This window comes from Ambystoma mexicanum, chromosome 13 (genome assembly GCF_040938575.1).
Source record: "Ambystoma mexicanum isolate Mex_15411 chromosome 13, UKY_AmexF1_1, whole genome shotgun sequence".
Classification (NCBI taxonomy): Eukaryota; Metazoa; Chordata; class Amphibia; order Caudata; family Ambystomatidae; genus Ambystoma; species Ambystoma mexicanum.
This window is the reverse complement of record NC_090938.1, coordinates 160158070-160185890: the sequence shown is the minus strand read 5'-3', so window position 1 is coordinate 160185890 and position 27821 is coordinate 160158070. Positions and strand designations below refer to the sequence as shown.

General features: G+C 48.4%; 1 protein-coding gene across 2 annotated transcripts in view; it reads left to right on the top strand.

The window, feature by feature from the left end:
• Positions 1–26813, top strand: part of LOC138521017 (uncharacterized) — a 124532-nt gene extending 97719 nt beyond the window's left edge. Inside the window, exon 6 of one of the 2 annotated variants that reach the window (XM_069633524.1) lies at positions 26195–26813. In XM_069633524.1, coding sequence (XP_069489625.1) covers positions 26195–26338 — 144 coding nt within the window. In that variant the 3' untranslated portion in view covers positions 26339–26813. The remainder of the gene's footprint in view (positions 1–26194) is intronic. The other variant, XM_069633523.1, reaches the window with a different exon arrangement.
• The last annotated feature ends 1008 nt before the right edge of the window (positions 26814–27821 follow it).

Below are 27821 nucleotides of genomic sequence, written 5' to 3'. Positions count from 1 at the left end.
GTAGCCGCGGCCATCGACGCATCATGCTAGGCCTGGCCACCAGGCACCAGCAGTGGTGGTGCCACTGTGCCAGGCCTCTCCCTCGCGCTGCCAGGGCTCTACTTGTGCCGTTTTATATTTTCAGCATTTTGCGACAAAAAATGCCGAAAATATTAAACGGCACTTTTTGGATGGAGAAGATTCTACGCGGGCACTGGGCAGCAGCAGCACGCCTGCCTGGGCCTTGCTGTCCGTGGCCCAAGGCCCTTGGGCCTTGGCCCACGGACCGGGGGTAAAGAAAGGCCCAGGCCAGGCGGCCCCCGCCTTGGTGGTAGGCAGGCCCGGGCCCGCTACCACCAAGGCCCGGAGTGAGAGACACAGGGCCCCAAGTTGGCGGCAGTCACAGTCAGCAACACTGAAAGACGTAGGCCCAGGCCTACACGTCTTTCAGTGTTGCTGACTGGGGCCGTGGACCACGTCCCCGGGCCCAAAACAGAACAACATCTGGGACCACCTGGGTACTTACCCGCCGGCAACTCGTGTTGTGGTCCAGGCCGTCTCTGCTGGGCTGGTCATCTTCAGGGCAGGGCAGCTGAGCTCGCGACTCGTGTGACTCCTGCCATCGTCCTCAAAGAAAGAATCCACGGGAGAGAGTGTGAAGGTGGCGCAGGCGCACCCACACGCCCTGCACCAGCACGAGATCTGCATAGATACAGTAATGTCATTGGCTGTTTGCCAGCCAATGCAAGGGTTGTCATTGGCTGGCAAACAGCCAATGATATTACTGTGTCCATGCAGGGGAGGGACTCGCTGACCTAGTGCGCTGTTTGCGCACATTTTAGACTGGCGGGGGCCACCCCTGAAGCGCCCCGCCAGCCTTCTAATTAAAGGGGCTTACGTAGAGTGCGTGGAGCTACAAGCTCCACGCACTCTACTATTAAAGAAGTTAGAGTAAAACGGGACGCGCCCCGCTGTGAAAGCAGCTGGGCCCAGCCCTTAGTTATTGTTGCCTTGCCACAGCGCCCCCGCGCTGTTGGCAAAGGAAATGCAAGCTAAAAAAGAGATTCAATCAGAGAAGTTCTCTGATTGAATCTCTTTTAGCTTCCTCTTTCTTTTCTCTTTCTTTTCTGGGGGGGCGGCGCCCGGCCGCCCTATGATAGCAGCCGCCACTGCCCTGTGGCATGGTGACTACCTGATTCTTAACCTGTTTATATCGCTCTTTGGCTGCAAGTCCTCGTTTTTTGTATAATTCATACATTACTCTGGTTTCAATGCCATCAATTTCTTCGTGTGGCACACCATCTCTTAACAAAGCCAAAAACATGTATTTTCGGGACACTCGGGAGTCTCTGCTATCTTGCTGCCTGCCTTTGGTTCTTCTCTCACTATGCCCCTCTCTCTCCCGTGGTTTGTTATCGCTCTTATCCCACTCCCCTAAATCTGCAAGTTGCCGAATGGCATCCGCTACCTCATCAGTAGCTTTGCCCGTCATACCTACGAGCAAAGTCATAATGACACTTTTGTATGCGGGTGGCGTGGTTCTAATCACCATGTTTCGAGTTGAAACTGAAAGTGGCACGGCACCCATGTGATCAGGAGCATCTATGTGAATAGCCTCTTTCATAGCATGCTCTCTGACTTTTTGAATTGCTACTCTCAACGTATACCACTTTGTTTCTTTGCTAGGCCAATCTGTGGTAATGGGGTATTTACGGTTACATGCTTGGGCTACCAGGTACAACAAAGACACCTGTGTATCTTGACCATTTGCGTCAGGGGGTGGTCCGGCCCTTAAGACCTCCTGTACATTGGTGTCAATTGACAGGGATAAAAAATGCTGTGAATCCGTAGAATCTACCAACAACCCTGCAGCACCCCCATCTAGCAATCTCACCATCCATGTCAATAAAGCTTCCCCTGATTTTTGCCTCAAACGGGTAATAATTTCCCCAACCTCCTGCTGTGTGTAATCCTCCAGCGTGGTTAAATCCACCATTCCACCAGCCGGATTCTGCGGGTGGGGTCCGGTTCGCCGTCTTCTAACGGGCTTAGCCGCCACTTTTTTCTGTTTCACTTCCATTTTGGGGTCAGAATCATTTGCGGAACTACTTTCTAGACTGGTTGAATCAAAAATATCACCATCCCACTTATCCGGATCCCAGTCTACGCCAGCGGTAGCGATTACAGTTGCCACCTTTCTTTTGTTGACCCCTCCCCGTCTTTTCCTATACTTATACCGGGCTACTCTGACTGCTGCTCTCTCGGCCACAGCCTGATATGTCTCAGCCTTATCTTTAAACAGTTTCATTTGAATCTGCTGCATTAACGCAGTCTACTGTTCTGCAGCTAGCTCTCTTTCAATCGCGAAACCTCATTTTTCATTTCCACTTTCATTTGATGTATTTTCCTATAAGCATGCAAAAGAACCCAACCTTGCCTACCTAATGCAGCGCATTCTCTGCCACGTTCCACTGGAACTTGTTGCAAGCATGCCATTACATCAGCCGGATCGGCATCTCCCAATCCTTGATCCCATGTTTCACTTAGACCTGCACCACATGCCCACGCCTGGGCCAACTTATCATATAGACTCTTAGTCCAGCCTGGAATAACAACATCAGAACATTCACCGCCAGCGGTAACACTCTTTTTCCTGAACAAACTACTCATTATAGCAAACAAAACTTCTTTATATCTATATATTTTTTCTCTCCACACTGCAATCACTCCCACAGGCATGCACACACCAGCAAAGGAAAAAAAAAACTTCACTACCCACTTACTTTCACTTGCAAGATAACCGAATCCTATCTACGTTCAAACAGATTCTTGAATACTCAGAACAACTCATCACAAGTATCCTGTTCGTGACGCCAAAAATGTATTGCTCTCCCCAGAGTGCACGGAAAATCACAAATCACCAATGCAATTACAGAGCAAATACTTTGAACGCAGAAAGACGCAATAACTCACAACCACACACTCTTAGAAGATAATCAGCACTTATACGGCTATTTGTTCAAAGCTTAGAAGCAACCAGTGATAACATAGAAATAACTCGCAGAAGTAACATAGTCATAAATCACAGAAGAAGCAAAGAATTCAAAAGGAAATACATCACCGTGAGCATAACTGGATTCCTCATCTCGCCCAGAAGCGGCTGGAAGACCCCGGGAACAGCCAAGCCGAGAGCACAACAGCTCACAGGAATGCCGGATGTAAGCGTCCTCCTCCGGCTGAAGTCTCACCTGACCACCTCTGGGTTTCCCCATATATACACACCCTGGAAAAGGGTGGCAGTTCTCGAACCTTCTGGAATGGCACTTTCACAGTTGATGAGCAGCCGTTGGTTGCCAGCTGTGTCAGTCGACAGCCACCCTCAAGGAGCAGAGTGCCTCCCTCCTCTAAAAACACGCTCCACGGAGAACAGTAACAAACCATAACAAAGTTAGCTTTCCCAGCAAAAATGTCCTTGACCCCATACCAGGTTTGGAAAGCATGTTTTTCTCAGCACCGTGAATCTAACACTCAGCAAAATGTGTGCAGCTTTTCACTGCGGCATGAAGTAAATATCCATCATGGCTCCGAGCACTCCCAGAATGCACTGCGCACCAGCACCATTTTAGTTCAAGCATAATAGCAGCGCTCTCAGAAGGCAGTGTGTCTCAGCTTGCCTGTTGCTGAAGTTACATGGCATCTTGTGTGTTTTCTAGTTCCTTGGGCCCACCTTCAGATACGTCCCCTGGTATCTCTCATACTGGCCTCCGACGTCTCAGCTTTCGAAGCTTTGATTTCAGTGTTCCCAGTGCTGCGAGTCTCCCTGCTACGGTGGCGCGGGGTTCCAAATCTACAGGCTGAGATGTCCATAGTCCTTCCTCCTGTGGCCTCACTTACTACAGACGCCAGCAGAATAGGTTGGGCGGTCTACATTGGGGGTCCTCTCAGCTCAAGGGTTGTGAGATCTGGGGAGAGCCGTCGATCATACAATTGGTGAGGGTTGTGTGCCATTCTACGAGCTCTGGTGTACTTCGAGGAGTTGCTGGACGGTTGGGCAGTTTTGGTCCAAACGGACAATACAACGGCCTTGGCATATATCAACCGCAAAAGGGGTTCCGGCCGCTCCTTGAATGCTCTGGCAGCACTGATAGGCACCTGGGGAGAATCACATCTGATGTCTCTTGTGGCCTCACATATCAGGGGGGTGGACAATGTTCAAGCGGATCTTCTCAGACGCTGGTTTCACTCCTCTGCGGAACTGGTCCTGTCGACCCAGGTATTTGCAGTGACCTGTGTTAGATTAGGGTCCCCTGTTCTAGACCTGTTTGCATCCCCGGCCTCGGCAGAAGTTCCCCTCTTCTGCTCTCGGTTTTCTGGCCGAGGGGATTGGGGGGTGGACGCCCTTTCTGTACAGTGGCCTTGGGGTTTCCTTTATGCCTTTCCACCTATTACCCTTCTGTCCCGGGTGGTTTCGGAGTGTCAGCATGTCCAGGGTGACTGCGTTGTTGTTAGCTCCGTTCGGGTCCCTCCGGAGTTGATCCCCTCTCTGTTGGAGCTTCGGTCCTAGGAACCTTGGCTGGTTCTGAGGTGGCCGTATCCCCTTCAAGGGGATCTGCGGTTGGAAGTCCGCCGGATGCAATGGGCAGTGTGGCTATTGCACAGTCTAGGCTGATATCTCAGGGGTTCTCAGGTCCTGTATTTGAGTCCATAATGGATTCTCTTAGACCCTCCACTCTGAAGGTGTTCGGCAGGCATTTGGGCCATTTCCGAGACTGGTATGGGCAGTCTGGGATCCCTCCCCTGCGTTCTGGCCTCCCCGCTATACTTCAATTCCTCCAGGATGGGTTTTGACAAGGGCCTGGCAGTTTTTCCAGGCTTCGCTCTCAGTGAGCCTCTATTAAATTCCTTTTGGGGGACTCTGATGGTCACTTGGATGGGGAGGTGTTGGTGGGGAAGTTGCTCCGGGGTTTTTCTTCTTCCCGTCCTTGTACTGATAAAGGGCTTCCCCTTTGGGATCTCCCTCTTGTCTTACAGTTCCTTCAAGGGCCTCCTTTTGACCCCTTTTCTGAGATTGATATCAATCATCTTACACTGAAATCTGCTTTTCTTATTGCCATCACTTCTGCCCGTAGGCTTGGGGAGATTGGGGCTCTCTTATGTCACCCTCCTTTCCTGAGGGTGCTGCCGGACTCGGTGGTGCTGAGGTGTGGTCTGAAGTTTCTCCCTAAAGTTGTCTCTCGGTTTTCATACCTCTCAGGATATGGTTCTCCCTGACTTCTTTCATGATCCGAAAACGCCTGAGGAGGTGGCTTGGCATAACATTGATGTCCAGTGGGCTGTGTTGTTTGGCTAGGTTTGCTCTTTTCCGCCAATCTGATAGTCTTCTGATTGCTTGTGGTGTGGCTGGGGCTGGGCGTAAGGCATCTGTGGTTTCCGTTTTCCGGTAGTTCTGTGTTGTGATCTCCATGGCCTATGTGGCTTCTGGCCTGCTTGTGCCTGCACACGATCAGAGGCCGACCACCAGGGGTTTGGCGGCTTCCTGGGCCAATGCCAGGAGGGTTTCTCTGCAATTGATTTGTATGGCTGCCACCTGGGCTGGTCTAAGCACTTTCATCAAACGCTATGGGTTGAGTTTCTCCCACTCGGGGGTTGGTTCCTTCAGGGTTGGAGTTTTGTCTGTGGGGATGTGAATTAAGAGTTATTGTGGGTGTGTTTTGCTGCACTGTTTTTGGCTCTGTGTCTCATTGGGACCTTTTCCCCGTTGCTGCTTGGGTATACCTCATGAGGTAAGTACTGGAATGAGAATGAGTGGACGTGGAGGTAATGTTCTGATTACTTACCGGTAATCTTCATTACTCTTGGTCCTATTCTTCCTCGTCACACTACTGACACCCTCCTCAGCCTCCCTGCGGGGAAGGTCCCACGCTCCGGCTTGGTAATATGAAACTGAGTGACGTGGATGTGGGGAGGAGTTATAGGGATTTAAAGAAATAGAAGAAGGTCCTGTGTCAGAGGCAGGGGCCGCATGAGGTAAGTACTGTGACAAGGAAGAGAAGGACTAGGAGTAATGAACATTACCGGTAAGTAATCAGAACATTAGGAAATATGTAGGATCACAGTTTCAAACACCCATTATTGTCCAACAGGAGATGCATTATGAATGTGTCCATTTTGAGCATTGGAATATATACACTTTTGCATTCACTTTATTAGTTTTTCCCTTGCGGTTGGATAGCCCTTCCCTGTCAGTCAGACAACAGAATAATATTGACAGGCAGTGACGCACCCCTGTCACGGGCCGTGTGCCCCTGTCAGGGACACCATTGACTGCGTCACTCTCAGCACAGTCTTGCACAGTTTCGGCCAGTGCTTTTAAGTGGAAGCGGTATAAAGAACCGTGCACGCCACCTTCGGCGCATAGCATGGCTTCTGGCGTTGTCATTGTTGACCTCATCGATGAGCTGGGACAGTGCTGGGTTTCAATGTGAAGTGTGGCCACCACCAGGGGTTTAACTGTGCGAGGTGGGCTGGTATTAGGGCGTACAAATGGGTCAGGCTTCTGCATGCCCTCTTTTCTCTTGGGGCCCTTCCCTGTTGCTCCCCTTTGTCTTGTGATCTCCAGGGCCTTCCTAGACCCGGCCACACAAGCACCCTGTTGTGTGGAGCGCTGCAGCCAGGTGTGCTGCTTTATGCAGATGTCATGGCTAGGAAAAGGTCTTAGAGGTGATGCAAGAGTTGGGATGGCATACTTTTTGGTCGGGCAGCTGCTTGGCGCACGAGCAGTATGCGGCTGCTCTTCCACCTCCTTCCTGAGGCGTCATGAGGCTGCGAGGAATGCAGCGCATTGCCAGCACCTAGGGCATTGGGATGCAAATGTCTCTTTCTCCCATGACCATATCTGGGCGCCAGAGAGGCTGGAGAGATTGCCGGCCAGTGAGAGGCAAATCTTCTGTTGCTCCTTTCCTGCGTCGTCTCTGGCACCTCAGTCAAGGCTGGTGTGTGAGTGGCATCTGCCAGTGAGGGGCATCCGGCAAGTGAATTCCAGGGAAGCCGTAGCATATGTCTGTGGTGCGCAGGTCGCTGGAGGTCTGCTGCAGATGCTGTATCCATGTCGGGCATGCCGGATAAGCTGAAATGGGGTTGGTGGCTGTCTGATCCACGCAGACAGGTCAGCGGACTGGGCCGTGCAGTGTTTGGGTTCCCCTGTTGGGAGCAGGTGTGCTGTGGAGGCTAACGGCAGGTTGGCAGTGGTCTGAGCCGTGCAAATTCCGGTCTCCCACAGGCAGGAGCAGTCCATGGCAGTGGCATGAGCCACGCTTCCTTGGCAGTGGCATGACCCCTGCTTACTTGGCAGTGGCATGAGCAGCACAATGTCAGTGCTCTCTCTGTGGGGAGCAGTCACCATTTTGTCTCTAGCATTGGATCTTTCATGGATTCACATGCTATGAATATTCCCCGTCGCCAAGCTGGGAATCCTCTGATACTTTGATTTTGTAATTTTCCTATGGAAATACTTGACACCTTGACTGTCCCATCAACGTCATTGTGCATTCTTTTGGACCCCACCAATAGGACATAGAGTGTATAGCTCCACCCCAATAGCTTCCCCTCAGATTTCAACCGTCTTTCGAGCTAGTGGGATTCCTCACATTCTTCTCTCCTGAGAAAATAACGTTCCACACAAAATTAATATTTCTTCAATTTTTTCTCCAACCGGAGCAACCGACGACTCATATACGGTCCTGTTTACGACCATGGAGACCTCTGGACCGAAACAGTCCTTGTTTAGGCCTTGTGACACTTGTGGAATAGAAAATGTGCATGAAGGTGACAGGCATGCAGATTGTCTTAACTACCTCTTGCCTAACCATTCCACGGAGGAATGTGAAATCTGCCACCGCTTTTCACAAAAAACCCTTAAGGACAGAAACCCTCGCCTCATTTGTTGGCTTCATGAAGGAGCATACCCGGCTTCGGAAGTGGGTTCATCAAGGAGTGGGAGAGGTCGGCATCAGGTCACAGGTCCAAGTCTGAAGAATCGCTGGTGAAACAACAAAAAACAGGTGAGCCAAAATCATCCACATAAAGCCAAACACCCCTCTCCTGTTAAAAAAACACCAGCTAGTGGGGAGGGGTCTCATACTTGGTCTAAGCACTTGTCCACAGTCCCGTTGATGAAGACGCCATCAGAAAAACTGAGGGATAAAGGCTCAAGCCTGTCGACTAAACCCACATACGACTCGTCAAGAAGGTCCTCTCCGCACAGACAGTTCATGTATGCGGAAAAGACCCGGGTACACCAGGTCAGCAGCAACAAAGGGATCCAGGCCATTCCTCTAGGGCCCAAGAGTTCAATCACCTTTTAGACCACCACCTCCACAAGGACATAGACCACGTATGCACAAGCAAGAAGAGGGAGAATTAGTAGATACAGACCAAAGCACTAGTCCAAGGGACACAAGCTCCACCACCTCTTTGTCTCCTCGCAGAGCCGATACGTGGGACACGGATGACCCGGACCAAGATATACAGGGTAGTCCTGCTCAACCCTCGCCTCCAGATGACATTGGGGCTTTCCACTCCATGGTATTGAAGGCGTGCCAGGAATTCGGTTTAACTCCTGCAAAAGAAAAGAAGGACTGTTTTCTTTTTGACCACATGGGTAAGCTCAGAAAGGCTGTGTTTTCTTTACCCATCCTAGATCATGTTTGGCAGGAGGGCCTTCGTACTCTAAAACATCCATTTACAGAAGGGGCACTTAAAGGAAGACTGGATAATAAATGTAAGGCACCTTATACAACACCAAAATGACTCACCTCAAACCCTCACCAGAGTCGGTGGTGTCAGCGGCAGCGGGTCGCAAGGCTCGTATGCATCACAAATGCACCACTCCCCCAGACAATGAAGGAAGAAAAATGGAGGCCTTCGGTAAAAAGGTGCTCACCATCAGAGCATCAACAGTCAAAGCATCAAATGCCCTTGCAATAGTTGCTCGCTACAATTGAGAAATGTGGCATCGATTGGCTTCTATATTAGAGCTCTTACTGGGGAAACAGAGGGAGGAAGCCATGGCACTGGTGAGTGAAGGTGAGGAAGCCTCAAACCACAGCATTAACATCGCTGTAGATCTCACTGAAACAGGGTTCAAACAAATTGGCAATGGGGCTGTCCTCAGAAGACAAGGATGGCTATGTTGCACCGATTTTCGGAAGGAGGTACAACAAGAGGTGGTGGGCATGCTGTTTGAGGGAGAAAATCTGTTTGCTGACAAGATTGATGAGGCCCTTAAAACAACAAAAGCAGACTCCAATATTTATAGGTCTCTAACAACCTTACAGGGCAGAAGTTATTTTCGTTCCTTTCGAGGAGCCACGGGTAATTCTAGATTCTCGTCCTCAAGGGACAATAAGAATTATGGCAGATCCAGATACTACTCTCAGGGCTACAAGAGAAATTAACAGTCCTCCCAGTGCAACAGGGAGTATCACCAGGGACAGCAAAAGCGCGGATCGGCCACCTCTCAAAGAGGTAGGCAGAACAAGGCCCAACAATGACTGCCTCAGGGACACAAAGGTGGGTGGAAATGTGGTGTTTTTACTCAGCAAGTGACAAGCAATAACAAAAGACAGATGGGTGCCAGATGCCATCCAGCACGGCCACTTGTTGGAATTCAAACGCGCACAAATCCTGGTACCTCCAATAAAGGTATCACACCTGCACCTTCCAATTCTACAACAGGAAGTGTGTCAAATGTTAAAGAAACGGGCAATCGAAAGAGTTTCTCATTCAGCAAAGGGAACAGAAGTATACTCCAGGTACTTCATCGTCAAGAAACCAGACGGGAAGTGGCATCCAATCCTGGATTTGCAAAAGCTAAACAAAAACATCAAAAAGCAAAAGTTGAAGATGGTGACATTTCAGGATATCATAAAGGCCATACAAGCCCAAGAATATCTGGCGGCGTTAGACCTCAAAGATGCGTACTTTCACATCCCGATATATCCAAGACACTGAAAGTATCTCAGATTGGAGGTCGGCGAAAGCCATTGCCACTTTTGAGTACTTCCATTCGGCCTAAAATCAACACCCAGGATGTTCACAAACTGCCTAGCACAAGTGGCAGCTTTTCTCAGAAAACAGCGCCACCACGTCTACCCATATCTAAACGACTGGCTGATTCGAGATCCAACATATCAGCAAACCATGTTTTCTCTGAGACAAACTGAAGCCTTCTCCAACAATTGGGATTTGCAATAAATTATACCAAATCTTGCACATTTCCTTCAAAAAGTTTGGTGTTCCTGTGTGCTCAATTCCTTACGGAGCAATGTCTCGTCAGACCTTCATCACACAGGATAAAAAAATTGATAACCCTGGCAAATTCCTTCACGCCAAACATGCTAATCATGGTGCGCAAATACATGGCTCTCATAGGGACCATGTTTTCCTGCATCCCGCTAGTACCTAACTGCAGGCTAAACATGTGGCCAATAGAAAGGTTCCTAGCTATCAGATGGTGCCAGATCCATAGGTCCTGGCCAGGCAAAATTACCATCACTCGGACTCTCTCAGACACACTAAAATGATGGACATACCCCTAGAACATCTCAAAGGGGATGCCCCTTGTAGAACCCTTCTACCATCTCACGATCGCGACCGATGCCTCCCTAGTGGGATGGTGAGTTCACCTAGATAAGCATCAAATCAAAGGCCTGTGGACCCTGTGGACCCCCAAAGAATCCATCCTCCACATAAATGTGCTGGAACTGCGTGCAGTACATTAGGCCCTGAAAGCCTTCCTCCCGCTGACGGACAACACAACCACAATGTTTTATCTGCGGAAACAAGGCGGAACACAGTCAAACACCCTGTCCCAAGAAGGACAGACCATTTGGCACTGGGCCATTCATAACAACATTCTGCTGCAAGTCCTCCTCCTCGGGGGGATACACAACAAAAAAGCAGACCCCCGCCTCTGCAAGGATTTGTCACAGTCGCATGAATGGCAACTAAACAACAAACCAATATCCAAAATCTTCTAGACATGGGGTCATCATCCTCTCGACCTCTTTGCCACTCAGAGCAACAAGCAGTGCAAGAAATTTGTGAGCAGGATCCCTCATCCTGACTCTCAAGGGGACGCATTCTCATTTCCATGGACCGGCATGTTCGCATACGCGTCCCGTCCATTCCCTCTCATCAGGAAAACAATCTAGATGAAATGTAAATATCACTGCAAAATAATCTTAGTAGCACCGTTCTGGCCCAGAAAGAGATGGTTCTCGGATCTCCTTTAACTGGCGGCTGGCAACACAATCCATCTAGGATCACATGCCAATCTCCTACCGCAGAACGACAGGGTGATTCTACATCACAACCTGGGTTCCCTCAAATTAACAGCATGGCTCCTGATTATGCTGAATTTGGCCCCTTAAACATCCCGACTGTCAGCACATTCTAGATGTGGCTCGGGTTCCATCCACTAACATTTCCTACACACACAAATGGAAAAGGTTCTGTACATGGTGTGCATGGTGTGCACAGCAGCCCAACCTTCAATCACTGACCATAAAACCTCAACAGGTTCTTCCCCACCTTCTCAAATTGGCAAAAGAAGGTCTAGCAATCTACTCTATAAAGGTGCACTTGGCTGAAATATCTAAATTTACAAGGAAAAGAGGATCGCCTCCTCTCTACAGTGACAGGCTACTCAAACACTTTGTACTTTTCCTCCAAAGAAAAGGATTCCACCGCTATGGAGCCTGAATCTCATCCTCGCTGGTCTCATGAAAACTCCTTTCGAACCTCTATCATCCGCACACATTACATTTGTGACCTTGAACGTGGCATTCATTATAGCCATCACATCCTGTAGACAAGCTTTGGAACTGAAGCTTTAGTGGTGGATCCTACATATCACTGATTCGCGAAGGACAAGGTACTATCCACCAATCCTCACTTCATTCTAAAGGTGCCATCAGAGTTTAACAAGAATGCGACCATAACTCTGCCTACATTCTTTCAAAATGCTTCTTCCCCAGCAGAGAGATCCCTACACTCCCTGGACGTGAAAAGGGCCATAGAATATCTGTACCGGCCAAAATCATTTAGAACAACTAAACAGCTCTTTGTCGCCTTTGGCACATCAAACAAGGGAAAAGCCATTTCAAAACAAGGCATTGCAAGGTGGATATCCTCACCAATTTCCTTCTGCCACACAAAGGCCAACAGGTCTCCACAAACTGCAGCTAGAGCGCATTCTACAAGGGCCATGGCTGCTTCTGCGCCTCTCTGGTCCGGAGTGTCCATCAAAGACATTTGCTATGCGGCAACATGGGCACTGGCTCACACATTGACCAGGCAATACTGTTTACAACAGCAGCACACTGAAGACGTGCAGATGGGACGGGCAGTCCTTCAACGGATGTTCCAGTAAGGTAAGCCCTGCAGCTTCCCTGGGTATTTTCTTGCACTTACGTATGTATACTTCTTGCATTAGAGCAGAAAATGTAAAAGTCTATAATCTTTGTGTGCCTGGTTTATCTCCTGCTAACATGTATACTGCTATAAAATCTATTCAGAGCATGTGAATCCATGAAAGGTCCAATGCTGGAGATGGGAGTAGTTTCTTACCTGTAACTCCATTCCTCCAGCGTTGGTATCTTTCATGGTTACACATGCGTGGCAAACATCCTCACAGGGGGATATCGTTACAATCTGAGGGGAAGCTGTTGGGGCAGAGCTATACACTCGACGTCCTACTGGTTGGACAAAAAGCACCCACAACGACGTCGATGGGACACTCAAGGTGTCACGTTTTTCCATAGTACAATTACTAAATCAAAGTAACCAGGGATTCCCAGCCTGACGACGGGGAATATTCACAGCATGTGAATCCCTGAAAGTCACCAACACTGGAGAAATGGAGTTACAGTTAAGAAACAACTCCCTTCTTGCACGCCAGGGGGGCCGCATGGTGATTGCACTTTGGGGAGGCCGGCATAGCGAACCACATCGCAGAGGCTGATAGTGGCGAGGGCTGTGGTTATCAGAGGTGCTTTGCTCCAGCTCGGGGGCAATTGACGCTGAGAGTGAGCTGCACTGCACGCCGGGAAGGCCCCAAGCAGGGACAAGCTGTGTCCCCTGGGATCCATGATGCAGAAAGACCCCTGGTTCAGGTATCAGGATTGGCAGCAGGCTGCATCCCATCATCATCGCCAGTTGTTGTGGAGCCCAAGAGGCAGACCCACAGCATCTTGGTGCTCTGAGAGGCAGAGCAGCTGTTCCAGGGTCGCAGCGTGGAGCACAGCAATAACGCACCCTGGAACGATGTTGGGAGGCAACTGGCGGGGGCCTCTATTTTTTTATGGATCACACGTGACCAGGCACGCAACCTAGTGGTGATGTGCTGAAGTCACAACATCATGGCCCCCACTCACTGGCTCCGTGTTAATATCTGTGGCGGGTCTGAAAATGAGCTCTTTGGAAAGCACTGTGTGAATCTCTGCCACCGACCACAATCTGCGCTCTGTGTGAACTAGTACAGTAGTGTGAAAGTTCTGGAGGCATGAACCTCTCATACAGAAAGGGAACAGTGTTATCCTCCAACCTCCAAGACCTGCTGAAAATCTGTTCAGATACACACTCACTCAGCTGATGTCTTCAGCCCTCCCCAAAGTGCTCACCACAGAACAATTACAGCCGACCCGCTACTAAAGGTGCAATAGAGCTTACACAAAACTCCAGAACAGACACTTCCAGCATCCACCAATGGGATCTGCACTATGGAAAATGTGCTCTAGATAAAAGCAGAAGTGCTGTGCCTCAGACCTCCCTACCAGCCACTCGCAGGGCAATCGTTGGGAGCAAGCAACACCAACATTAGAAGAAAGTGAGTGTTTTGTGAAGCCCTCTCATGCATATTGCTTTTACACACCCTTTCTTCCTCAGCCAGCCTCCCCTGCCTGAAGTCCTTGTTTAAAGGTTTCACACTTGATGATGTACTCCCATGCTGGCCCCTCCTGGGTAAGGGAAGACTGCACCCTCCTAGAAGTATGGGCGCTGCACAGGAACAAGGAGTCGGAACTCTTCCTCCACTTTAAGAGGAACCTTTGAGCTACATTCAATGGCGCGTGCAAAGTGCAGTGTCGGCCGAGCTCCAGCCAGTGCACTGTAGATTACCCCCTGTAAAGTCTCGGTTCAGTGACCTGAGGAAATGGGGTGGCAGGAAATCTTCCCGCAAAATCGAAAATATGACTGAGTAAAGATATTGAAATGGGATGCTTTGGAATGAGAAGATACCAGGCCCTTAAGAGATGACAGGCAGGAACAATGATGTGGGTTACCCACACTCAGATCCGCAAATCCCTTCCTGAGATTGGTGACCACATACATCACAAAGAAATAAGTTACAGCCTAAAATCCTCCTGCCCGGAAGAACAAGAAAGGTAAGAGACAGAGGTACAAACTCAGATACGTCTTCCACCTCTCCAGTAAGTTTGTAAGGTCACCATGTTTTGCATTTAGCCTAAGTGTGTAAGGTAGCCTTACCTTGCTTTTAGTCTAATTGTGTTAGCAGACATATTTTGCACTTAGCCTAAGTGTGTAAGGTAGCCTTACCTTGCTGTTAGCCTAATTGAGTTAGACAGCCTCATTTTGCATTTAGCCTAAGTGCATATGGTTGCCATATTTTGCATTTAGCCTAAGTGCGTATGATTGCCATATTTTGCATTTAGCCTCCGTGTGTAAGGTCGCCATATTTAGCATTAAGCCTAAGTGTGTAAGGTAGCCTTACCTTGCTTTTAGCCTGATTGTGTTAGTCAGACATATTTTGCATTATCCTAAGTATGTATGGTAGCCATATTTTGCATTTAGCCTAAGTGTGTATGGTCACCATATTTTGCGTTTAGCCTAAGTGTGTAAGGTAGCCATATTTTGCATTTAGCTTAAGTGTGTAAGGTCACCGTATTTTGCATTTAGCCTAAGTGTGTAAGGTCGTCATATTTTGCATTTAGCCTAAGAGTGCAAGGTAGCCTTACCTTGCTTTTAGCCTAATTGTGTTAGTCAAACATGTTGTGCATTTAGCCTAAGTGTGTAATGTCGCCATATTTTGCATTTATTACAAATCAGTGTGGGAGCCCCTCTAATGAGAGCGAGCATGGGTCAAATACCCTGTTCTAAGGAATTTCTTCCACTCAGGAGGGTCACCAACCTCATTTTAGCTCGCTTATCTAATCTTGTCTTATCTTAACAATATTTATAAAGCACATCGGTCGCCCGACGGCATCGTGGCGCTATAACCGCATACGTCTATGAACAAGCTTGATGGAGCAAAGTGCTAGAAGAGAAAAGTCTTCAGGGCCCGCCAAAAGGGAAGATAGCCTCAGTGACAGGAGGCTGAGGGATCTTAGAGGATTGGGAGCGTAGCGATCTACGGGAGAGTTTATGGACAAAACTTTGCTTGTAGGTATTCTGACCCTGTTTTATAGAAGGCTCTGTGAACCAAGCACAAAGACTTAAACCTAACACGCTGCTCAACTGGGAGCCAATGGAGCTGACGGAGAAGCAGCATCATATGGCACCATACAGGGGGGCGGAGCACCGCTCTTACTGCCATATTCTGAATCAGCTTTATGTTGGTGGAGGAAATATTTCAGAAGAGCCAGATACACAGCGTTACAGTAATCAATACCACTGATTATCAGAGATGATACCACTGGAGCATTACATTTTGATGGAATATAAGGTAGGACCTTCCCTAGAGTCCTCAGCTTGAAGTATCCCTTTTGACAAGTAGACGACACCTGTTCGGCCATAGACACAAATGCCGTAATCTTAACGCCTAGGTCTTTCACCAAAGAGAAGGGTAGGGGAAACGGGCCTAGGCTGTCAGGCCAGAACTCCGGAGTCCAGTTCATAGATGGGGTAGCAGTGCCAAGCACTAGCACCTCTGGTTTCTCACTGTTCAATTTGAGCCAGTTCCTGAACATCCAGTCGCACACTGCCTCCAGGAAACTCCTCCGCCGACCAGCCCTCTCCGGCTGAGCTAGATCAAGTCGCACAATAATGTGCTTATCATCGGCATAGAAGTAGCACTGGAAGCGACGCACGTGGATTATGCCAAGAAGTGGTTGAATATAAATGTTGAACAAGGTGGGAGATAATGAGGAGCCCTGGGGGACTCCGCACAACAGTCGGACTGCCTGTGATTGACAAGGTTGCCAAGGCACGGATTGTGAGCGCCCCGCCAAAAAGGAAGAGACCCAGACCAAGTCTTGACAAGAAAGTCCACCGGAGGAGAGACGGGATACCGGGGATCAGGGTGGGGTTGTCTACGGTGTCAAATGCCACTGACAGGTCCAAAATGATAAGGGCACCCACGCCCCCGGTCCACCAACCATGTCAGATCGTCAACCACTGATACCAAAAGCGAATCAGTGCCTCGACCATGGCGAAAGCCCGATTGAAAAGGATCGAAAAAAGCTGAAAGTTCCAAGAAGGTACTAAGGAGCGGTGAGACCATGGATTCAAGTAGTTTCATTAAAAAGGGAAGCAGAGAGATAGGGCAGATGTTATAGTGGACCAACGGGTCCAAACCTGGCTTTTTAAGCAAGGGAATTATAAGGGAATATTTAAGACCATAGAGGATAACCCCTGAGGAAAATGAGTCATTAACAGCCTTATCCAACCACGGAACAATCGTATCCGAGACATTTTTCAGAGTAGAGTCTGGGGTGGGGTCGCAGGGCGACGCCGATTTTAGACTTTTTATAGTGGCCAGAACATCCTGGTCTGTAAAGACTGGCAACGAGGACCAGTGAGCTGCAGTTGAGTCCTGATTGAAGGGTGGACAATATGATAGCCCGGGCTGGGCAGCCTGAGGGCAAATCGTAGAAATGGCATTATGAATGGCAGCTATCTTATCATTAAAAAATAGAAATAAGGAGTCGCAGAGTTCCTGCGAGGAAGGAGTGATGGACTGGGATTTTGATTGTGCCGTTAGAGATTGAACTGCCTGAAATAGGGCTTTGGGTTGATGAATGGCCTGTTCGATCTTGTCGCAGAAAAATAATTGTTTAGCTAAGCTTAAGATCTTTAAGTTTACCCGTGAACCAGGGCTCAGAACAGTGATTCTTCACAAGACAGCACTTAGGAGGTTCCAGAGTGTCAGCCATTGATTGGAATGTCTGAGAGATGGTCGTCAGTGTGCAGTCGGCGGTATTAGTGCAACCATTCAAAATCAGATGACTGAGATTCTGAGGAGACTGAGTGCCAGCAGTGCATCATAACAAACTGATAAGTTCGAGGAGAAAGGGAAATCTTGAACTTCGTGGAAAAGGGCTCCACCAAATGGTCTGACCAAATAATAGGAAGTGGAGGAAAGATAGATGTAGATGCGTGGGGGGAAAAAATAAAATCAAGACTGTTACCCAATTGGTGCTTAGGGTAAGTAACCAATTGAGAGAGTTCCAGGTCCAGCATTGTTGCCAAGAATTGACTGCACTCTTCACAGAGGAGTAATACTCATATGCCTATCAGTCTTTGTACTACCCATAAGGGAAGTCCTGCACCGAAATGCTAGGCAATTCTCCTCTGAACAAGTGTACCATCAGCAATCCCAGACAGGTGTTTCGGCCTAGTCGGGCCTCATCAGTGAAGTTGAAGCTGAGCCTCTCTTAGACACAGTGAGCAAGGGGTACACGTCTGGATTACCCTGGGTTACTTAGGGTGACCTTTTTGTGCTTTTATAGGAACTTTGGGTTTCACCCTAAGTTACCCAGGGTAATCTGCAAAGTCTGAAGATGTATTAACGATGGAAGAAGCCTGTCTCTCAAGCGGTGGTTCACTCATAACAGGTGACAAATGGTCACAGGAAAAGGCGAGGCTTCATAATTACTCAAGCACTTGTAAGGTTGTTTTGCTTTCAAATGCTATGCAGGACAAAGTCCAATGTTGCATCCTGCCGAAGAGGAACAATGTGTCAGCTGTTAGGTAGTGCAGTCAGCTGTGACAGAACAAGTCGAGGTTGTTGGCAGGCATTGCAAAGGACTTCTGGCATTTTAACCAGTGCAGGAATATATTGATCCAAGAGGACAACATCCCCTGCCTATTGAATTCAATGGCCAATCGGAAGTCTAGATACTTGTCAGATGACAACTACTGTTGACTGGACAATTAGGTGTTTCAAGTGCCTGTGACAGCATGGGCTCATGTGACCCAGATGAGTTTGCCTCCAGGATGAACTGTCAGCTGAGCACATTTTTCAGCTGGAAGGCAATATTTAGAAGCAGCGACTTCGGTCAGATAGAGTATGTATTTCCCCAGGTACCATGATCCCAAGGATGCTCCTGCAAGCGCGGAGGCAACCAGTGGTGTTGGTCTTCCTGTTCTGCATAGCCCAGACTTGGCTTTCTCCTTGCAATCCATTGCTTCTTCTCAATCCTCAGGGGAATCCTCCACTTGCATTCAGCCAAGAGCACGGCAACGTGTAGCGTGAAATATTTCAGGAAATCTTAGAGAAAGCCAGGCCTTTCAGGCAACGCTTCGCAGCGAATCCTGATCCTCTGGTGCGGCCAAGCGATATGTAGTGGTTTAGGCAGAATGGATCTTCTGGTGCTTGGAATCGCATTTACGCTCTGCTTTGGTGGATGTCATTCCGACAGTTATATTCCTGTCGTAGCTGCCAGTTGCGAGAAGAGCACACAGAACGATCAATACTCTTTGATTAGCAACTTCCTATTGCCGTATCCCAGTGGAAGGAATGCCAGTGGAGTGGTATTAAAGTGCATAAACTTCCTCAACCCAAATGATCCACACTCTGGGGCATTAATAAGGTTTTGTTCTTGTTCCCCAGTTGGCTGGATAATAAGTTTCTCTCTTTAAACTTCATCAGGGAAAATGGCAATGCATCTCTGCATTATTTACTGCAAAGAGTTTCAGATGTCAGAGTGTTCAATATTGACAACAAACATTTGTCTATGGAAGGAGTGACTAAGAAAGGAATTAAAGTTATGTGTGGTTCGGTGTCTCAACCTTTATGAGCGGCCGACGTAACAACATTGTCCAATTGGAAAACGTCCATTTTTCGTAGTCATCAGGACCCCGTATAGGATAGTTTTGGTGGCTACTGTAGCATGGCGAGTTTGCTGTTTTATGCTGGAAGCTGCCATGGATATAGTCCTTTTTGGTTTCCCACTCAATGCCCGGGGTGCTATGACATCAAAGGCCTTTTCCTTCTGGGCACACCGGAAAAACATCATGAAAGCAGAAGACTCTCGCAAGAATCAATGTTTAAGAATTTCCATTTCAAACTGATTGACCCGATGGCCTCATTGGTGCTAAATTTGTATTAAACTAGTACAATAGGAGCCTCCAGTCTTGCCATAGATTTCAGATTTTCCAAAGGTTTTGATTTTATCAAAGACGCAGAGAGGAGAAAAACCCCACTCTATGAAAGGCATAACTAGGGCATTGGCTGTTGTTGCTGCACAGGTGGTTGATGTTGGTGTACTGTCCTTCTTGACATGTTTATGGTTTCCGTTGCTAAATGTATCCATGTTGTCTAGTTAATTGGCTAGGCTCGAATACAACTTAATGTTTGACCCTTCCCTGGACCGAGAGTGTTCTTTTCACTGTTTCTGCAGGGTCGGGGCTGAATTCGCTTTGAAATAGTTGTTCAGCTGGAAAGAATTGGTTTTGTAGTTTCAGCAAGTTGATTTCTGAGGTTCATTCGTTTCATGTTGGTTGGGCTTTCAATAATGATGAGGTCTCCTCAGGAATGGAATGGGGCATTAAAGGACAATGGGGCTGTGATTAGGTTCCTGAGGCTCTGTTGGTGTTTTGAACCAAGCCTTTTCTCAGGTACTGAGCTTATGGCCCTTGGAATGTGCATCTATGGCTGGATGAGATTACACCAGAGTAATTCTGAGTCCAAATAATCGGACAGACTAAGACAAGAAGATGGCAAATTGCTGTTTTATTAGCAATTATCTAAAACAGGGAGTTTACAACGAACATCAACTGACGTACGCTCATTCTCTCTGCGTTTTCCGCAAAAAATACAATTATATACTTCTTTTTGCGTCAGAGTGACGTCATGCTACGTGACAATAATGAAAATCCTATCAAGGTTTGGAGTTGGTTAACTAGATATACAATCATATAGGCGCTAGGTTTGTTGGCTGTCCGATATCAGGTCGACAACTTATGCCTACCTCTTCATTCGTGTCATTTAAGAAAAATCTGTTACACAGCGTTTCATCAATTTCTTAAGCTATAAGGTCCTTTCATTATACGGACTAATACAATTGGTTTGGCACACTTGTGACATGTCTGGAACATTTGGTTCAATTAGCAGCATGTAAGCCAAGACCCAGGTGCAAGTAGATAGGACATGAGGCTGCCCTACCACCCAATTAGCCCAGCATCTCTCATCACCCATGCCTTCTGGCATGAAATTCTCTTTGTCCTTGCCCTTGAAGAGTATTCTCGTCCTGGGAATGCAACAGGAATGACGGCACTCGCTATCGTGTCTGGAACTCCAAGTTCTCAAGCCCTATTTGCATCCTTGACCCACGTGACTAGAGACCATGATTCTGCTCATTCTGCAGCTTTTAAATGTTTTAAATGCATTAAGACTTTCCATCCTTTTTGTTCTTTCTTGCACCTTAACGTGAGAGGATTCATCCTCTGCCCACACGTTCCTCTTCAGCGTAGATAACTGACCTCGACTTCTCAGTTCTTGACTTCAGGCCATACAGCCTCCAAACGCAGCTCCAGTAACCTGCTATTCTACTGCAACATAGCCTTCCATGTTCTATCCATGATTCTTTAGCTTACTTATTTCATGATACCAATGTCCAGTTTCTGTGCAATGGTGGCTTTGCCTGCATTCTATTTACTATTTACAGTTAGCCTACATGATGACTTGATCTATCTTGCATTTCAGCGTCTGTACATTCTTCATGCTTCTGATTTCTGCAGAACTGTTTACCATGTAATCTTCTTCTTTTACACTTTAGTTCACTTGATTCTTTACTTTGTCCTTTCTCCTCTTGGATCCATACATCGTCTTCATTGAGTATCTCGAGACGTCGTGCACACTTTGTTATGACGGCATCAGTTCATTTTCTTATCTCTTTCCCATACTCCTTCAGGGATGTCCTCCTCCAGGCTGTCATCAACTCGAGGGTACGTTCGATGTGACCGTCTTAATGGATACCGTATTCCATATACTCGCTGTAGTATTGGTACAGTGGCTGAGGTTAGACATGGCATGGTCTCATGACTCCAATACAGGGGAGGTAGGGGAGGTAGGATCTCCTGCTGATATGTACATCTGCTCCTCTACACTACTGTTCCACTTTGCTGCTCTGAGTTGAATTAAGATTGGGGAAACGAAATAGGAGTCTCTGAATCTGACTTCCCATTACATCTATTCATAAAATCTGAATTACAATTGCTCATGGTGACTGGTGACTCACTACTGTTACACCCTGCTCCCGTTCTATTCTTAAGCGACGGCATCTGCTGTAAGGTTGGAGTATCTGGGGACCAACATCTATTAAGTGAGGAACTAAGGGGACACTGTAGCAGGAGTACAATAGTCCCTGTGGTGAGAAGGCTCATCCTACTCCTAAAGCCCACCCTCTTTGTGCCATACACATGAGATGCCAAGCAAGGGTCCACTCCCATTCCCTGTGAGTAAAAGGAAGTCTGCACTAGTAGTACAGTAGGCACTGTGCAAAGAGGGCTTCTCCTACACCTACATTGTCCTGCTCTCCAACCTTGACTCAACACCCCGTGTGTCCTCATCTTGCTTGATCTCTCTTCTGCCTTTGACACTGTCAATCATGCCATCCTGCTCAACCGTCTCTGTGACAACCTGGGTATCACTGGACAGGCTCTGGCGTGGCTGACTTCTTTCCTCTCCAACCGTCCCTCCCAGGTCCAACTCGGGTCCTTCCTCTCCGATATCTTTTTCTCTACCTGTGGTGTCCCCCAGGGGTCTAACCTCTCTCCCTGGCTGTTCAACCAATACCTGGTACTCCTTGCCCATCGCATCGCCGCTCTCTGCCCCAACTTTCAGTGCTATGCGGATGATACCCAGCTTATTTTCAGGCTACCCTCTGCCTCCTCTTCTCCTTCTCTCATCTCGGACTGTCGGTCTGTTATCCAGGAGTGGTGTGCCGCCAATGACATCTGCCTTAATGCCAGTAAGACTGAGATCCTACTCGGTACACCCACTCCCTCCTTCCCTGCAGCTTTCTGGCCGGCCTCTTTTGGCCCTCTGCCTGCTCCCACCTGAAAGGCTAAAAACCTTGGGGTCATCTTCGACTCCACATTCTCCTTCTCTCCTCACATCTCAGACGTCTCTAAAAAATCCCACTACCAGCTGCACCTCTTCAGAGGTATTCTTCCTTTCCTCTCCTTCCCCCAGAAGCTCACCGTCTCCCTGGTTCTCTCTAAACTGGACTATTGCAACAGTTTCTATCTTAATCTGCCTGCCTCTACTCTCCGGCCTCTGCAACTTATCCAAAATAGGACTGCGAGACTTGTCCTTGGCCTCAAGCCCAGGGATCGGATCACTCCAGGACTGAAATCTCTAGACTGGCTCCCAGTGGCTGCAAGGATCAAGTTCAAAACCCTCTGCATTGTCCACAAGGCCGTCTGGGGCCTAGGGCCGCAATAACTTCAATTCTCTCTACCCAAATACCTTCCTTCTCGGGCTCTTCGCTCATCTGCCTCCAACTTCCTCAGGGTCAATCGCTTCTACAAGCAACGAGTGGGTGGTCGAGCTCTCTCTTCAGCAGGGGCCTCCCTCTGGAACAGCCTTCCTGCCTCCTTGAAACTTGAGGAGAACCATCTCCGGTTCCGGAAACACCTCAAAACCTTCCTCTTTGCTTCTGCTTTCTCTGCCTCTCTCCCCTGCTGAAATTCCTGGCTGAAACTGCACTGGTCACCTGGCAACCCTTTCTGATCTTGGGTCCAGGCCAGGCCCTGATTTCGCACACCTGCCCTGCCCCCCTGGCAACCCATCGCACCTGGGGACTGTTTTCTGAAGCCCTACAGTCCCCCACCAGCACTTATTCTGCTCTTACCCTGCACTTGCCACTATCTGGCCGCTATTATTTATCTATTTATTCTTCTATCCCTTGCATTGCACTTTTCCCCTCTCCCTCCCCCCTGGCACTTGCCCTTTCTCCTTACCCATGCACTTGCGTGATCTGAATGACACTGCCCTAGTAGGATCGTTGTCTGTTTCCCACTGTCTCCCCTCCCTTGCCTTGTCGCGCCCCGAAACACTTGTGTATGGGCGTGTTATAAATGCCATATCATATCATATCATACACATGGGATGCCATCCCTGGGTGTTGTCCCCTTCCCGGTTAAAAAAACAGAGGGGCATGGAGCAAAAAGGACTCCGGACTAGGAGTACAGAAGTCACCATGGTGACGTCCCTGGGTCCTCTCCCCTTCCGGAGGAAAGGGGACCCTGACTAGGACTACAGAGGTTAGTATGGGGAACACCCTTCACTTACTCCTACATCCCATCCTCTTTCCTTCATACGCATGCGATGCCGTCCCTGGGTCCTGTCCCCTTTACTGTGATGAACTCCGAGGGGCATGGAGCAAAGGGGGCTCTGGACTACGAGTGTAAAAGTCACCATGGCGATGTCCCTGGGTCCTCTCCCCTTCAGGAAGAAAGGGGGCTCTGGACTAGGAGTACAGAAGTCACCATGGCGATGTCCCTGGGTCCTCTCCCCTTTAGGAAGAAAGGGGGCTCTGGACTAGGAGTACGGAGGTCAATATGGGAGCACCTTTCACTTACTCCTACATCCCCCATGTACTGTTCCTTTCCGGAAACAAAGGAGACTCTGGACTAGGAGCACTAAGGTCTAGAGCATTTGACTCCAAGGGTAACTTTTACTCATTTACCCTTGAAGTCCTTTAAAGTGCCCTGAACAAAATGCAGTCTTTTTAATATTTACAAACCCGCTTCCAGGTCCTGGCCAATTTTATTGCCCGCTGAAAGCGTGTTTGATGCTTTGGAATTGATGCGGCTAATCGTGGAATGTCGGATTCCTTTTTTTCCCGTGGGAAGATTCGTCCATTAGTGCTGAGACACACACCGTCTCAAGTTTACCTTGTTTCTATAGCTAATGGCCTCCTGCGTTTACCTGGCCCTTCAGGCATGCGCGCATGCGTGCACTCTGCAGGAAAGGCTGTACCGGTGGCAGCAGACCTCACTCAACGGTGTCACGGGTGCAGACTCGAGGAAAGAAGAGATGGCGGTAATTACCAGCCAAGGGTTCAGCTGCTGCTGGAACTGTTATGACTGCTGGAAGTGGCGCAGTGAGATGCTTTAATCGTGGGCCTAATAGAAGGCCGCACCTAGAGATGCTGGTAGTTTCTTGATTAACCCTTCACAAACTGAGGGCAAGGTCAAAAAGACTGAATTCTAAATGGCATGTTTTAAGTCATCACGTCATTATGATTATTGGCTGTAGCCGATGGAACATATCCTGATCTAACGACTGGAAAATGCACCCAATAAAACCACCCTGTGCTCGGTGCTCTCTCTCTCTCTCTCTCTCTCTCTCTCTGTCACTATCACTATCTCTCTCTCACTATCTCTCTCTCTCTCTCTCTCTGTGTCACACTCTCTGTCAATCCATTGTGATGTGTTCGTCTCTCTGTGTCCGTCTGTTTGTACGTGCCTCTGTCTCTCTTTCTCTCTCGCTCTGTCTCAATGCCTCACTTTGTATCTGCCACTCTCTATCTCCACCTCCTGGTCTTTGTCTTTCCATGTCTTTTTGTTTGTCTCTCCCTCGCCTTTCCTCTCTTTGTGGCTCTGTCTCTGCGCATCTCTCACACTTTGTGCGTTCTTACTCTCTCCCTCACTCTCTATGTCTTACTCCTGCTCTCTCTCTCTCTCTCCCTGCTTTCTCTTTTCATCTGTGTGAGCACCGCTACCGCGCACCACTACCACCCAGGGGCGGCCCCCAGGCGCTCAAATGCCTGAAGGTTAAGTGAGGACAACGGAAGTCTAGGCTGGTCTATGGACCAAGTAGTTAATCCTGGTGGGAGGGGGAAAGGGGGCTATCCCACTTCTTGCTTACGAAGACAGATGTTCAAAATTCCGTGGTTTGCATTTGGGGGCGCTGACCGGGGCAATCTCCTTCACGCAAGATGTTGAAATGTTTTGTGAGATGCAGGCAATAGCAACAGCTTTCTGTCGCAGGCATGTCTTCTGGAAATGAGAGCTTCCGGTTTGGGCCCCTGCTGCCACTGCTACCTTATAAACCACCGCTCGGAATGGTTTAGCTAGATAAAGCCAGCCTTGGTTTCGGCAGAGCCTTGGGACTTTTTGCGACATTCCAGCTATTCCGGTGAGAGTTCTCCCTGTGCCCCATAGGCAGAGAACAGGAGGCTGACTCCCTCTGGTCCCATAGGCCTCTTGGTAAACTTTCCTTGTCTCCCCTCGGAGTAGGGCTACTCTGGATATATCCATCCCTGCAGAGGTGACGGTCCCTCTCTCTCGTGCTTGTGCTATTGAGGAAAAAGAGACTGCCTCGGTTGCTCCACTCTTCTGTGTCTGTCCCCAGCCATGCCAGTCTGGGCATTGTTTCTGAAAGACTACTTTGGTTGCCGTGTTTTGGAGGTAAGTTTTCAAGACGGGAGGGCGGAAAGTTCTCTGATTGTATCTTGGCATCTTCAGTACTGCTTACTCAACTGTGTCCAATTATTGATTACTTTGTGGTGGTAATATACCCTATCGTGAGTAGTGTATACAGAGTATATTTTTGTATAAACCCTGACTCTTTGGAAGATCTTTCTAGAAGAATTTGGTCTCCAATGCTTAATAAGCAGGTTATTGACAGACATTGAGCTACTGCTCGTGGGTTTGACTTCGCAACCATGCAGCAGCGCCCTCGGCGTGATGCACGTCAGCGACATGCGCTGCAATATTACTAAATGCCACTGTTACTCTGCTAAAGTATCGACAGAGAACCTTTGCAACAGCTAGCTGTAGTGTACACAGTCTTCCATGGTAGATGGCTCCTCACACATTCTTGGTAGACTAGACGTGTCTATTGGCGGGAAGTCAGACTTCAAACTAATTGGCTGTCGCTGTAAATTTTGAATGTTATATATGACATCTTGGAGATGGAATAGAACTGTTCATAACTACTGGCATTTCTTCTTTCCATGCATAGATCTTACTTCTAGAGAAGGTGGAGGAAGGGTTTGCCTCTCAGGTTCCGGCGGAAGAGTTGTCTCGTGCATGCGGCAAGAACTGGCTCTCCATGAAAGAGGAGTCTCATGAAAGCAGTGGAGCGGGTGAACTGTTGTGCGCTTAAACTGGCCTCTGTGAGAGCAAACGGGCGAGCACCTGGACTGTTGCTCTCTTCAATGGCCCAGACATATTCATGTGCATTATCGCTCACTTTCCGCCTCTATTTCCTTCGCTGTGCTCTCTACTCCCTTCTGTGACCCTTCCCACTACCCTGCCCCCAGACTGCTTCTCACGCTCCTTCTGGCCCTTTGCAATTTCTCTTGCTGTTTTGCCAAATGCATTTCTTCGCTTCTCCCGAAGTCAAGCTCTTAGTCCTTCCTCTGTGTCTCTTCTGTCCGCTGTACACGCCCACGTGACTTTTTGTTGCCCCCCCCCTCCACCCTCACGTCATGCCTTGATTGGTTCTCCAATACCATGTTATACGCATGTGTTGCTTCCGTTGAGGCAGAAAAACGTGTCGGTCAGAAATAGAGAAGGGACATTGTGGTCCTTGGTCTGTTTCCAAACTGATGGACATAAAAAGAAGTTTCAGTGCCAGCAGCTTGTCTTTTATTGCCATGCATGCATTTGCTGGACTGGTTTAATTAGGAGAAGTACAATTCCAGTGCAATACGTTTTCCATCAACAAATCCATGTTTAATATTTTTGAGTGAAATATTCCCATGCAACGAATTGGGTGGTATTTTACGAGCCCCTTTACCCCCTTCCTTCCCCCTTCTCTAGGCATCGAAGCTGTGATGTGCACCAAGCTGGGGTATAACCCAAGCTGCATGTTCATAATTACTACCTGTGCTCCTGATTAGTGCGCCTACCATAATTTAATTCATGCTAAATTCCGAATTTGGAAAGAATTACATCAATGCAAAAGGCAGCAGTGATGCCTTGGCTTGCTATTTTAATTACACTTGCACCCCTGTTGGCCTTGTGCTCCAGGACTTGCCTTGGGGGTGTAGGGACCACGGTGCTCTGAAGAGGTTCCTCTGCCAAATGTCAGGCAACAGTAGACAAGGCACCATATACAGCTTTTACACACATGAAATATGCTGTTCATGACTGTTAGCTCAATGCACAAAGCTCCTCTCTGGGAGTACTACAACTACTAAAGCACACTCCTGCCTAGCATATACGCCCCCTGCTTTCCTTTCACAGCTCTGCTTAGACCTCAGGTTATTAATACATTTTAATGGTCAAATAAGTCAAACAAAAAAAAAATGACTCTGGTCTGTTCCAGTATCTTAAAAAACGAACACTCTATGCAAGACCAGAGTGAAGCACACGTGCACACATTCAGTGGGGTTAGTAGGCGAGGCAATGGTGTACTCGCGCCCAGAATCAACCATTTTTGCTGGGCACCTTAAATGGGCCCTGTTACATTCGTCCATCCTGCTCTCCCCCCCAACCCACCCGAAACTAGTGCTCATCTAGCTCCCTCACACCGTCTCAGGCATTCCAGGCACTCGGCACTTGGACACAAATAATACGCAAAGCCAGAGGTTTGGGTGTAAAAGCTGTAATGGTAACACACACACCAGGCTCTGGAGGGCTGC